At 42.5% G+C, this 14293-nt stretch overlaps 1 protein-coding gene and 1 pseudogene across 1 annotated transcript in view; both read left to right on the forward strand.

Annotated features, from left to right (window-relative positions):
• Positions 1-14293, forward strand: part of DNAH7 (dynein axonemal heavy chain 7) — a 334446-nt gene that overhangs the window by 289964 nt on the left and 30189 nt on the right. Inside the window, exons 57-58 of the mRNA XM_003925707.3 lie at positions 240-440; positions 7310-7471. Coding sequence (XP_003925756.1) covers positions 240-440; positions 7310-7471 — 363 coding nt within the window. The remainder of the gene's footprint in view (positions 1-239; positions 441-7309; positions 7472-14293) is intronic.
• Positions 10904-12711, forward strand: LOC141584498 (uncharacterized; annotated as a pseudogene).

Raw genomic sequence — 14293 nt, forward strand, 5'->3', positions numbered from 1 at the left:
TAAACTTTATAGTCATATGAGTCAGTGTTACCAAGGAGAATGACAACACCCTGGGCCTTCTCAACAACGCATATGGTTTTAGAAGCAGAATCAGATTTTAAGGCTTTTGCTGAAAACTGCAGCAGTTAACGTTTCTACTTTGTAAAATGCTTCCTCTCCCTTCCAACTCATCCTTCATATGTATGCTCTTGAGATTTGCTTGGGCTTTTATTTACCCTTTTATATCTATTTTCTTACAGGAGTTAAGCCCAGAGTCAACACATCCAGATTTCCGAATGTGGCTGACAAGTTACCCATCTCCAAATTTCCCTGTGTCAGTACTGCAGAATGGAGTGAAAATGACCAATGAAGCACCAAAAGGTTTACGGGCTAATATCATTCGATCATACCTCATGGACCCAATCTCTGACCCGGAGTTCTTTGGCAGCTGCAAAAAGCCTGTTAGTAATGGTTAAGTCTTGTTACCTCGGCCTTGTAAAGCAGTTCAAGTGGCCCCTGGTGATCATGGATGTGTGCACTGAGTAAAACTAAAAATTAAATAGTCTCCTGCACTACAGTGCAGTAGGTTTTGATAACTGATTATTGACTGTGCTGAAGTCAATTTTATTAATATTTTATTTTAATTTTACCACCAGCCTCATTCCTGCGTAGCTGAGATCTTATGGGGTGTCATTAATAATGTAGCTTTCTATTTAGAAAGTCAGCTGTAAGCCATTCCCAGTACAAATCTGCAAGGTTGGAGAATCTTGTTTCAGGATATTAACTGAGCCTTATGCTATTTGGAGCCATGTCTCTAAATTAAAACATAAAAATATTGCCTTCATATAACTATAATGAGAGCCAAAATGATTTTACTCCTTGATTGATGGGACTCATAAGGGCCTTTTTTAGCATCACCAGGCAAGCAGAGAAACCACCCACTGCTTTCATGATTAGAATTGTGTATGTGAATGTCTGTGACCTAAAATTGTTTCACAGCGTTTTGCCGTAATTAAAAATGGAAGAGTTTCTTTTTAAGAGGGGTTATGAACCTTAGTAAGTTTTTGCTATTAAAAAGCACACACTCTTGATGTCTGAATTTGTTTTAAGTGCACATCAAAAGAAAACATTAAAAATAAAGTAGTACTTTCATTAAACAAAAGTCTTGGGTCCTAAAAAAACACGGGGCACCTATATTTAAAATGAAGTCAAACCATCTCCTAAGCTTCTCAGACCTGCCATAGGACTAGCTTTTGCATTGATTAGGACCAGAGAGAGCAGGTTACTCCCACATGGGTGATGAGGGCATTTCTGTGTATGATGGACTGGATGGAGCCTTTGTAAAATTTAACTCAAACCCTCCTTTTCTTCTAGATCAAAAGGTCTCTCCAGCAGTACTCACGTATATTAGAGGTCCAGAAATTTATGAAACAGCCCACACCCAAACCAAAATCTCTTTAAATGCCAAAGCGGCACATCATAATTTTTGTTTGAACTTTTTATCTGGAAATAATTTAATCTTTCAGAAAAGTTACAAGCATGAAAATACTACAAGAGCCAGACATGATGGCTCATACCTGTAATTCCAGTGCCTTGGGAGGCTGAGGTGAGAGGATTGTTTGAGGCCAGGAGTTTGTGATCAGCCTGGACAATATAGTGAGACCCCTAGCTCTATTTAAAAAATTAAAAATTAGCCAGGCCTGGTGGCACATACCTGTAGTCCCAGCTACTCAGGAAGCTGGGGAGAGAGGATCACTGGAGCCCAGCAGTACAAGGCTGCAGTGAGCCATGATCACCTCACTGTACTCCAACCTGGGTGACAGAGTGAGAAGACCCTGTTTCTAGATAAGTAAATAGCAACAGTACAAGGAACATCCCTACATGTTTTTACCCATATTCATCTCCTGTTAATATTTTATTCCTTTTGCTTTATCATTTGTGTTTCCTTTCTCTCTCTGTCTCTGCCCCCGCCCCCGCCATCCCTCCCTCACCCCCATGCCAATTACATGTAAATTAGGTAAGTTAGATATATCACAGCACCTTATCTTAAATTTTTTGGTGTAAATTTTGTAAGAATGGGGATATTACCTTATCCTGGTACAATTATTACTTTTAGTAAGTTTAAGAAGGATACATTGCTATTTAATCTATCATTTTTGTTCCAGTTTTGTCAGTTGATGCAGTAATGTCCATTAGAGCATCTTCCCCATCCATGACAGTGTTGGTCTAGCATTAAGTATTATATTTAATTGCCTTGTCCTTTTTGCCTCTTTTAATCTGGCACATTTCCCCAGCCTTTCTTTGTCTTTTATGACATTGATATCTCTGATTGATGTTATCTCCCTGTTTTTTAATTTGGATTTTTTTTTATACTTTCAACTTTTATTTTAGATTTTTAGATTCAGGGGATACATTTACAGGTTTGTTACAGGGGTATATTGAATGATGCTGATGTTTGGGATATGAATGATCCTGTCACCCAGGTGGTGAGCATAGTACCAGCAGTTTTTCAGCCCTTGCCCCCTCACTCCTTTTACTCTCTAGTAGTCTCCAGTGTCTCTTGTTCCTTTTTTTTTTTTTTTTTTTTTTTTTTTAGACAGGGTCTCATTCTGTTGCCCAGGCTAGTGTTCAGTGGCTTAATCACAGCTCCCTGCAACCTCCACCTCTCGAGCTCATGAGTAGCTGGGACTACAGGTGCACACCACCACACCTGGCTAATTTTTCTATTTTTTGGTAGAGACAGGGTTTTATCAGGTTGGCCAGGCTGATCTCAAACAACTGACACCAATTGATAGTTCCCAACTGACCTCAATTGGTCTCCCAAAATGCTGGGATTCCAGCTGTGAGCCATGCCGCCTGGCCTGTTGTCTCCTTCTTTAGGTCTGTGTTTGCCCAGTGTTTAGCTCCCACTTATAAGTGAGAATAGGCAGTATTTGGTTTTCTGTTCCTGCATTAATTAGCTGAGGATAATGGCCTCCAGCTGCATCCATGTTGCTGCAAAGGGCATGACTTCATTCTTTTTTATAGCTGCATAGTAGGCCACAGTGGGTAAGTGATACATTTTCTTAATCCAGTCCATCATTGATGGACATCAAGGTTGATTCTGTGTCTTTGCTATTGCCATTAGTGCTGAGAACATACAAATTCATGTGTCTTTGGGGTAGAATGATTTATCTTCTCCAGATATACACCCAATAATGGGATTGTTTTGTGGAATGGTAGTTGGGTTTTAAGTTATTTGAGAAATCTCCAAACTGCTTTCCACAGTGGCTAAATTAATTTACATTCCTACCAACAGATTATTCTCTTTTCTCTGCGGCCTCACCAGCATCCGTTGTGTTTTGACTTTTTAGTAATAGCCATTCTGACTGGTGTAAGATGGGATCTCATGGTGGTTTTGATTTGTATTTCTCTGATGATTAGTGATGTGAAACACTTTTTAATATGTTTCTTGGCCACTTGTATATCTTCTTTTGAGAAATGTCTGCTCATGTCTTCTGCCCATTTGTTTATTGCTTGCAGAATTGTTTAAGTTCCTTATAGAATCTGGATAGTAGACCTTTGTCAGATGCATAATTTGCAAATATTTTCTCCCATTCTGAAGGTTGTCTTTTTACTCTGTTGATAGTTTCTTTTGCTGTGCAGAAGCTCTTTAGTTTAATTAGGTCCCACTTGTCAGTGTTTGTTTTTGTTGCAATTGCTTTTGAGGACTTAGCGAAAAATTATTTTTTAAGGTCAATTTCAAGAAGGGTATTTCTTCTAAGATTTTTATAGCTTGAGTTTTTACCTTTAAGTTTTTAATCCATTTGAGTTAATTTTTGAATATGATGAAATGTAGGAATCCAGTTCCACTCTTCTGTGTATGGCTAGCCAGCTATGCCAGTAGCATTTATTGAATAGGTAGTCTTTTCTCCATTGCTTATTTTTGTCAACTTTGTCAAAGAGCAGATGGCTGTAGGTGTGCAGCTTTATTTCTGGGTTCTCTGTTCTCTTTCATTGGTCTAGGTGTCTGTTTTTCTTTTTCTTTCTTTTTTTAACCAGTACCATGCTATTTTGGTTACTGTAGCCTTGTAGTATAATTTAAAGTTGGGGAATATGATGCCTCTGTTATTGTTCTTTTTGCTTAGGATTGTTTTGGCTATCCAAGCCTGTTTTTTTTTGTTTGTTTGTTTGTTTTTTGTTTTTTGGTTTTTTTTGGTTCTGGTCGAATCACAGAACTAGTTTTTTCTAATTCTGTGAAAAATGACATTGATGGTTTGATAGGAATGATGGTGAATGTGTATATTGCTTTGGGTAGTATGGCCATTTTAATAGTATTGATTCCTCCAATCCATGAGCGTGGAGTATTTTTCCATTTGTGTCACCTGTGGTTTCTTTCAGCAGTGTTTTCTGGTTCTCCTTGTAGAGACTTTTCACCTCCTTTGTTAAATTGTGTGGGGTATTGTGTGGGGTTGGGGGCAGCTATTAAAATGAGATTGTGTTCTTGATTTGGCTCTCAGCTTGAACATTATTAGTGTATGGAAATGCTGCTCATTTTTGTACGTTTATTTTGTATTCTGAAACTTTACTGAAGTTATCAGTTCCAGGAGTCTTTTGGCAGAGTCTTTGGTGTTTTCTAGGTATAGAATAATGTTGTCAGCAAAGACGTAGTTTGACTTCTTCTTTTCCTATTTGGATGTCTTTTATTTTTTCTCTTGCCTGATTATTCTGGCTAGGACTTCCCCTCTGTTTATTAATAAATTTCTCACTTTGGGGATTTTTTTTCCTCAATGTTTTCTCATGATTAGATTCAGGTGATTCATTCTTAGCCAAGATATTCCACAGGTGGTGACATATGCTCACCACCTGACATCTGTAGGCACATGATGCCATTTGTCCCTCATTGATGATACCAATTCTGATCACTGAAACAAAGTATTGCTTGATTTCCTCACTGTAAATAACTACTTTCCCCTTTGTTACTAATAATCAGTCTGTGGGGGAGATACTTTAGCACCATGAAAATATCCCATTCCGCATCAAAATCCAGCCCCAACCCAAATTTAGTAATCATTAATGATTCTTACCTGATCCAGTTTTTCCTGTGATGATTGCAAAAATATTATTTCCCACCCGAGTGCTCCCTTCCACATTTGACACTTTGGACTCTACTATAAGCAACAGTTCTTCCTTCTCCACCATTTGTTTATCTCTTAATTGGCATGGACTATGAATTCCTAGATTCCACCACCCAATGGTACATTAAGTATTTTCATTGATATACTGGAGTTTTTTTGGTACTCAGATTGTTCCAGAGTTGGTCAATTAGGGCTTCTTCAAACTGCTTCCTCTGTACTTGGCATAGATTCCATATTTAAAAAAAAAAAATCTATTCTCTGATGATTACTAGCAGTAGTACCTCTTACTTTCTGGCGTAAGATGTTCCAGGCTCATGGTGTACCTGTCTTGCCCCAGCCTTGGAATCAGCCATTTTTCTGAAGAACGCTGTTTCCTTTTAAAGGAGAATGGCATTAGAGACCAGGATCTGGGTGTTAGAGGAGCTTATTGCTACTGTACTGTCTGCAGTTTTTTGACTCTTTCAGTGGGGAGAACTTGGAGGTATATGTGTACACACATACACAAATTTACAGATATGTGTGCACACATGCATGCAAATAAATATGCATACACATACATGCAAAGAAGTTCATGTGCACATAAATACTATATGTATACACATTTTAGAAGTGATGAATTCGTACCAATACCTCCAATTTCAGTCATTCTTCTCAGTTATCTTTTTGCTTTTCCTCATTCCATATTTGTGTGTCCCTTCTTGTGCAGTGAGAAACCTGGCTTTCAACATTAGCACATTACTGATTAGCCCAATTCTCTAATATATATAAAATAGTCCAGAATTAGCCCAGCGTGTTTAACTACCTCTGTGGTTAAATTTATGCTACTTTTGTTTTGTCTTCCACCTTCCCTTTCAAATTTATTCTACAAGGGAAACCCTTCCCCTGCTCTTGTATAAAATGTCATCTTTATGACTTTTCTGGTTACTGTTAGGTAATAAAATGTTCTTTAGTCATTTTAAATTGCAAAGCCAGCCTTGATTCAGAAACCAAGAAGTATAATATAATATATGGATCATTATTTCAACTTCTATTCAAAATCTAGGTTTCCTCTTCATAGTGTCTCACCTCGGGCCTGTGTTGGTGGGCTTCCTGTTCTTGGGAGAAGATGGAGTTGGCATCTTTCTTTTGTGACTCTTCCTGCACTTGATAGCTGCTGACAGAGATCCCTCAACTCCAAATGTGCGTGAGGGCGAGGCTGGGAGGGGCAGAAGTTCCTGATGGGGGCTGCTGTTGCCTACAGCTTGCTGGACTTGGCAAAGCATTAAAAGCTGACTCGAGTTCTTTGTGAACTCTTCTGTGAGCGTTTTCATGGGTTCTCCTTAGGCTCCGCTGCTGGACTCGTGACTGTGACTCTGTCACCCTTGGCAGTGCCTCTACTTAGATGGCGAGTCTGAATCCTCCTCAGCTTCTGGGTCTCTAGGACTCCCTTCATACAGGCTTTTACTCTTGGGGTTTCCTCACCCCATGGCAGAAATCTTCTTGACCAGGACACCTTCAAAGTGACCCCTGGCTGCCATTCTCAGCCCACACTCCCCGTCTGCTCCTTGGGATTCCTGCTGGATGGGCCCACTGTTGGAGGAGTGTGGCGACTTCACTTCACTCACCCTACTTTCCACCCTGCCCCAGCTGCAGGGGGCATGTGTCAGCCCTCCACAAGGCTCCCTCAATTCCTTCTCACTAACTCAAACTTAGAGGGTAGACCCCACACAACCCTCCCCACTGGGGGAGGGGACTCCCAGCATAACAGCTGTTCCCTCCCGGGAAACCTCTTCACAAATTCTCTCTCAAGTTCTATTTTGCCTGTTTCCTATTCTTGTGCATTTTAGAGTGCTCTGACTAGTTTGGATTATCTCCTTTGACATTTCTCCATGGTGGTCTGGGAGCACATGTTGAAATTGTTCTGTATTGCCTTGTAATGCTTCGGTAGGGACCTCCAAAATTTGTAAGGCAGCATTAAACTAGATGAGCCTCCCATGCTTCCTAAAAACCTGGGGTACATAGCTATGTGTGCATAGCTATGTGAACATGTACACAGATGGATATACTTTGGCTGAAGAGCTGTAGAAACACACTTAATTCTGGTATAGTCATAATTTGGGATGAATATATCCCTATGCTATTTATAAGTGAAAGGAATTTACTTTCATTTTAAAATATGGTAAATATAATATATGAGGAAAATCATGATGCGGCATCATTTCTTCTCATTACAGGAGGAATTCAAGAAATTGCTTTATGGCCTGTGTTTCTTTCATGCTTTGGTGCAAGAAAGACGGAAATTTGGACCCCTAGGGTGGAATATTCCTTATGAGTTCAATGAGACTGATCTGAGAATCAGTGTACAGCAACTCCACATGTTCCTGAACCAGTATGAGGTATCATAAAAATCACAGCAAGGACATTACCTGTGTTGCTCTTTATCATGTTGTAAGCGTGTTACAGTAAGTGGGCACTTCTGATTAATTTCTACTCTTATAAAATGAATAGGAGAGTAGCTCCCAACAGCTTATTAAGTAGTTCTTTATTATAACAGGATACTGTAACTGCTATACTAGGTACCTAGGATGTCAGTTTGTCTATTGGAAACCCATGTTATATTATTTACTTTGACAAACACACACTTATGGAGATCCAAAAATGGTAATATTTTGGAAAGTACTTATTATGAAAAGGACTTGAGGAGGCTCTTAGCCAGGTTCCAAAATGTGAAAACAAATAGACCAGTTTTCTTCTTTTGTGGAGCATGACTTTACTTTTAGGGTAATGTCATTATACCATTATTCCAGAGTTGGGACCATTTGTCAGGAAAAAAACTATTTAAGCCATTGGTGTTAACCTGGAGTATAGATGCGGAAAGATGCCAAACAGCCTGATGTTGTCACATCAACCACATCTCAGCCTCTACAATTCTGATGGACACATACACACTCAGCATAGCAGTATCCTTTCTCTCTTTGCTATTTATCAGTGGGATTTTTGACATGCCTGTACCTTTGAAGAAGTACTTGGTAAATAAATCCAAGCGTCCTATAAAAATATGAAGCCCTTTTGAAAGTGAATCCTCTTAAATTTTGGTAATTTTGTTCAAATATAGTTGGAAATCTATAAATTATATCATTGAATATTTAAAAGTTTTTTGAAACTTTTAGTAAATTGTGACTTTTTAAAAAGGCTTACAAACTGGAAGGCATTGGATTCTACCTCTATAAAAGAACGAACTGAGCAAAATAAATACTGAGAGTTCAGATGGTGTGTATAAACTTATGTGAAGAATATTTTATTTGAGCTACTGTGTTTAATTGGACAAATTCCTATTCTGTAGAATGTATTCATAAAGCCTTCAGTTTTGCAGCATCTAAATTTGACAAAACATTCAAAAGAATCATAAAGTTAATGAGCTTTTTTCTTGTAGTAACATTTATCCAAAAAAATCACTAATAAGGGAGGCAGAAATGTAGTGATGCGGGGCCTGAGGAAGTAGTCGAGCTATAATGACGCTTCTCAATACAAAAATAAAAAAAGGATGAGAAACTCTTCCATGCAGCAATTTGTTCTGAACACTTGTAGAGTATATTCTAATTTAAAATATTCTATAGTGAAGAGTCAATGAAAAGTAGGCAGGTATGCAAGGCTGGTTTAACATTACAAATTCAGTTCATAAATTTGAAGGCTAGAGAAGAAAAATCATATGATCATGTCAATAGATGCAGAAACAGCATCTGAAAAAAATCCAACTCACTCATGATTAAAAACAACAACAACAACTCTCAACTAGGAATGGAGAGGAGCATCCTCAACTTGCCTGAAAAAAATGTACAAAAAACCCTACAGCTAATCACACTTAAACGGTGAGAAGCTAGAAGCTTTCCCACCAAGATCAGGAACAAGGCAATGATATCCTTTCTCACTACTGCTTTTCGACATTGTACTGGAAGTCCTAGCTAATGCAAGTCCTAGCTAAACAAGACCCTGTCTTAAGAAAAGAAAAGAACAGTAACAACACAACACAGACTGGGAGAAAATGCTTGCAGAAAGACATATCCGATAAAGGACTATTAGCCGAAACATCCAACGACTCTTGAAACTCAACGGTAAGGAAACAAAATACCAGATTTAAAAGGGAGTTAAAGATCTTAACAGACATCTCACTAATAAATATATACAATATGACAAGCATATAAAAGATATGCTTGTCACATTATATGTCATCAGAGAAATAGAAACTAAAACAACGAGAGACCTTTACACATCTACTAGAATGGCCAAATCTGGAACATTGATACCACCAAATGCTAACAAGGATGTGGAGCAGCAGGAACTCTTCATTAATTGCTGGTGTGGGTACAGCCACTATGGAAGACACCTTAGCCGTTTCTTATGAAAGTAATTTCTTATAAATCGAAACATCCTTTTGCCATATGACCCAGCAATCGTGCTCCTTTGAATTTTCCCAGTGGAGTTGAAAATTTAGGTCCACACAAACACCTAGACATAGATACCTGTAGAAGCTTTATTTATAATTGGCAAAACTTGGAAGCAACCGAGATGTCCTTAGTAGGTGAATGTGTAAACTATGATACATTCAGACAATGGGATATGATTCAGTGCTAAAAAGAAATGAGATATTAAGCCATAAAATGACACGGAGAAAACTTAAATGCATATTGCTAAGTGAGAGAATACAGTCTGAAAAGCCTACATAGTCTGTGATTTCAACTCTATGACATTCTGGAAAAGGCAACATTGTGGAGACAGTAAAATGATTGTTAGTTCCCAGTGCTTAGGTGGGAAGGAAGGATGAATAGGTTGAACACAGAGGATTTTTATGTAGAGCAGCAAAAATATTCTGTATGATACTCTAATGGTGGATACACAGCATTATGAATCTCTCCAAATCCATAGAATTTTTTTTTTAATAGGGGCAGGATTCCCAGGGCCCCTGCTGGCTACCACAGCTGTCATGTGGCCCCAGGCAAGCCACATTCCCATGCTACTCCTCAACCAAATCCTGTGCCAGGGCCAGGGCAGACAGATGGAGGAAATTAAGATGGGAGCAGCTGGTGGCCTTCCTGCTCCCATCTCACCTCCTCTGACCACCCCCGCCCTCCCGGCATGTACCCTGTGGCCACAGTGGCAATGGCTGCTGAGCAAAATTCTCCCCCTCCATGGAAGAGTAGCTATTCCTGCCCCTTGGACCCAGACAAAGCCTGCTCTGGCCAGAACCTGCTCCCAGCCACCTGCACTAGACACACAGCAACAACTAGCACTGAGCCTACAGTACAGAACTTCCCCACAAGATGCTCCAACTGAGGCAGGCAACTAGTGCCTGCTCCACTCTCCCTGAACAGAGGAAACAGGCCCAGGGAGGGAGAAGAGCCTGTCCAGTAGTGTGAGCTCCAGGAAGGCGCCTCTGGCGCCCAGGCCCAGGTTAGTGAAGAGACACTACTTCAGGTAACCTTAGGAGGCAGCTTGTGGAAGCGTGAGGGAGGGCCCCAGGAAGCAGGGGGTACCCGTTGGTGGGGGCACCTGCCCCGCTCATCCTTCCCACCCTCCATCAGCCTGGTCAAAGGAGGAATTCCACTGCCCACATCTCTGGACCCTTGCCCATTTTTTTTTTTTTTTTTTGCACAGCCTATAAAATCGGGACAGGCACACAGAGAAAGCAGGCCTTGTAGCTCTCTATGCTGAAAGTGGCCACTTGCTGTTACCCACAACAGACAGTGTTCTTGGGGAGGAGGCAGGGTTGTGGGGATGTATATCCATCTACCACCTCTACCAAGGCAGGGACCATCAGCTCCACTTCACAGATGGGGAACTGGGCCTGGAGAAGGGGGCCTGGCTTGAGGGTACTTTCCAAGCCATCTCCCATTCCAGAGCCTCTCCAGGACTCCCTGGAGAGGCAGCGCTCTGAGCTGGAGGACCGTCATCAGGCTGACATTGCCTCCTACCAGGAAGCCTTTCAGCAGCTGGATGCTGAGCTGAGGAACACCAAGTGGGAGATGGCCGCCCAGCTGCGAGAATACCAGGACCTGCTCAATGTCAAGATGGCTCTGGATATAGAGAGAGCCACTTACAGAAAACTCCCGGAAGGAGAAGAGTGTCGGATTGGCTTTGGCCCCGTTCCTTTATCACTTCCAGAAGGACTCCCCAGAATTCCCTCCGCGTCCACTCACATAAAGGTCAAAAGCAAAGAGAAGATCAAAGTGGTAGAGAAGTCTGAGAGAGAAACTGTGATTGTGGAGGAACAGATGGAGGAGACCCAAATGACTGAAGCAGAGAAAGAGGCCGAAGAGGAGGAGGACATGGAGGAGGAAGGGGCTGAAGGGGAAGAAGAGGAAGCAAAGTCTCCCCCAGCAGAAGAGGCTGCGCCTCCAGAGAAGGAAACCAAGTCCCCAGTGAAGGAGGAAGCAAAGTCACCGTCTGAGGCCAGGTGCCTGGAGAAGGAGGAAGCAAAATCCCCAGCCGAGGTCAAGTCCCTCGGGAAGGCCGAGTCCCCAGCACAGGAAGAGGCAAAGTCGCCAGCTGAGACCAAGTCTCCCAAGAAGGCCGAGTCCCCAGTGAAGGAAGAAGCAAATCTCCAGCTGAGGTCAAGTCCCCTGAAAAGACCAAGTCCCCAAAGAAGGAGGAAGCAAAGTCCCCAGAGAAGGCCGAGTCCCCAGAGAAGAAAGAGGCAGAATCTCCAGCTGAAGTCACATCTCCCCAGAAGGCCGAGTCCCCAGTGAAGGAAGAAGCAAGGTCCCCTGAGAAGGCCGAGACTCTTGATGTGAAGTCTCCAGAAGCCGAGACTCCAACGAAGGAGGAAGCAAGGTCCCCTGTAGACAAATCCCCGGACAGGCCAAAATGCCTGCCAAGGTGGAGGTCAAGTCCCCAGAGAAGGCGAAGTCTCTCCTGAAGGAAGATGCCAAGGCCCCTGAGAAGGAGATCCCAAAGAAGGAAGAGGTGAAGTCCCCAGTGAAGGAGGAGGAGAGGCCCCGAAGAAGGTAGAGGAAGAGAAACTCCCGCCACGCCAAAAGCAGAGGAGAAGAAGGACAGCAAGAAAGTGGAGGCACCCACGAAGGAGGCTCCAAAGCCCAGAGGGGAGAAGGAACCTGCCATTGAAAAGCCCAAAGAATCCAAAGTCAAAACCAAGAAGGAAGAGGCTGAAGATAAGAAAAAATCATCCACCTCAGAGAAGGAGGCTCCTGCCAAGGTGGAGATGAAGGAAGACACTAAGCCCGAGGAGAAGACAGAGGTGGCCAAGAAGGAACCAGATGATGCCAAGGCCAAGGAACCCAGCAAACCAGCAGAGAAGGAGGCGGCAGCACCCACGCCCGCGCCCAAGAAGAAAGACACCAGGAGGAGAAGGCCACCGAGGCCAAGAAGCCTGAGGAGAAACCCAAGACAGAGGCCAAAGCCAAGGAGGATGGTAAGACCCTCTCAAAGGAGCCCAGCAAACCTAAGGCGGAAAAGGCTGAAAAATCCTCCAGCACAGACCAGAAAGACAGCAGGCCTCCAGAGAAGGCCACAGAAGACAAAGCCACCAAGGGTAGGAAAGGCAGGGAGAAAGAAACGTCCACAGCAGCCAGAGAAACTAGAAGGGTCCCGGAGCTCAAAGATCGGAGTTAGGCAATTTTCGCTTTTTCTCTCTTTATGAAGAAGAAACTGCTTAGATGACGGGGCCTCCTTCTTCAAACAGGAATTTCTGTTAGCAGTGTGTTAGCAAGAGAGGGTTCTGCCAGCCCCCTGCCCCTACACCCTCCCAACGAGATGGACAATTATGTTATGATAGCTTACGTAGCTGAATGTGATATATTCTGAATGCCACACGTAAACACTTGACGGTAAAAACTGCCCCTCCTTTCCAAATAAGTACGTTTATTGCCTCTGTGTGCAACTGACAGATGACCGCAATAATGAATGAGCAATTACAACACATTATGCTTGAGATAACCTATTCCCAAATGCCTTCTGTTTTCCAAAGGAGTGGTCAAGCCCTTGCCCAGAGTTCTCTGTTCTGAAAGAGGGACTCAGGTAGGTCTGGGCACTGGCCACTGAATTATGCCAGGGCACACTTTCCACTAAAGTCCACTTTGCGTCTGTGCAGTAAAACCAAGTGCTTATAAAATGAAAAACACACAAAAGAGGAACCTGCCGTTGAAAAGCCCAAAGAATCCAAAGAGGGAGCCAAGAAGGAAGAGGCTGAAGATAAGGAAAAAGCAGCCACCCCAGAGAAGGAGGCTCCTGCCAAGGTGAAGATGAAGGAAGACACTAAACCCCAAGAGAAGACAGAGGTGTGCGCCCAACCCCACACACCGCGGGGTGGCCTTCACCCTGTATTTCACAGGGCTCCGCAGCCAGTCGGTGCTGTAGCCATCAGAGGGGTAGGGGGTATGCCGAGTACTGTGGCTGGTGGCAGCTTGTCACACAGGTTGATGGGCTGGTCCTCGGCCACAGTGAAGTCCGTGGGGGCCACTGGCGCCGTTGCCATTCATCAACCAGGAGTGAACCCTAATGTCAGCTGTGGACTTTGAGTCCTAATGAATGATGTGTTAGTGTAGGCTCATTATTTGTAACACGTGTGCCACTCTGGTCATGGATGTTGACACTGGGGGAGTCTATGCATGTATGGGGACAGGGAATATGTGGGAAAACCCCATACCTCTTGCTCCATTTTGCTGTGAACCTAAAACTGTTCTACAAAAATAGTGTTTTTTTTTTAAAAATGTACAAATCAGTGAAAAAAATTGGTTAGCTATAAGTGATTTGGAACATGCCGTGCTAACTAATTTGGCGGTTATTATTCGTGTGCTTTTCAGAGACTATTTTTGCATTTTAAAAAGATCACTCTTGCAACAGACTGGAGAGTGTATTTAGAGAGATTTAGCTGACGGGCTGGTTTCAGGAGATGCTAGGAGTTGAAGTCTTAATCCATGGTAATTCAAAATGTGACGTTATTTTGGGATGGGGCCATTGTGGGTGTAATTAGTTAAGTTAAAATGTGGTCATATGGGAGAAGGGTGGGCCCTTAATCTAATATGACGAGTGTCATTATAAAAAGAGGGAAATCTGAACACACACAGAGAGGGAAGACAGCCATGTGAAGACAGAGGCAGAGGTTGGAGTTGTGCTGCCATAAGCCAAGGGACACCTGTAGCTGCAACTAGAAGAGGCTGGGAAAGATCCTTGCAGAGGCTTGGGAGAGAGTGTGGCCCTGCCAA

The sequence above is a fragment of the Saimiri boliviensis genome, chromosome 5, assembly GCF_048565385.1.
Source record: "Saimiri boliviensis isolate mSaiBol1 chromosome 5, mSaiBol1.pri, whole genome shotgun sequence".
In the NCBI taxonomy this organism is placed as follows: domain Eukaryota; kingdom Metazoa; phylum Chordata; class Mammalia; order Primates; family Cebidae; genus Saimiri; species Saimiri boliviensis.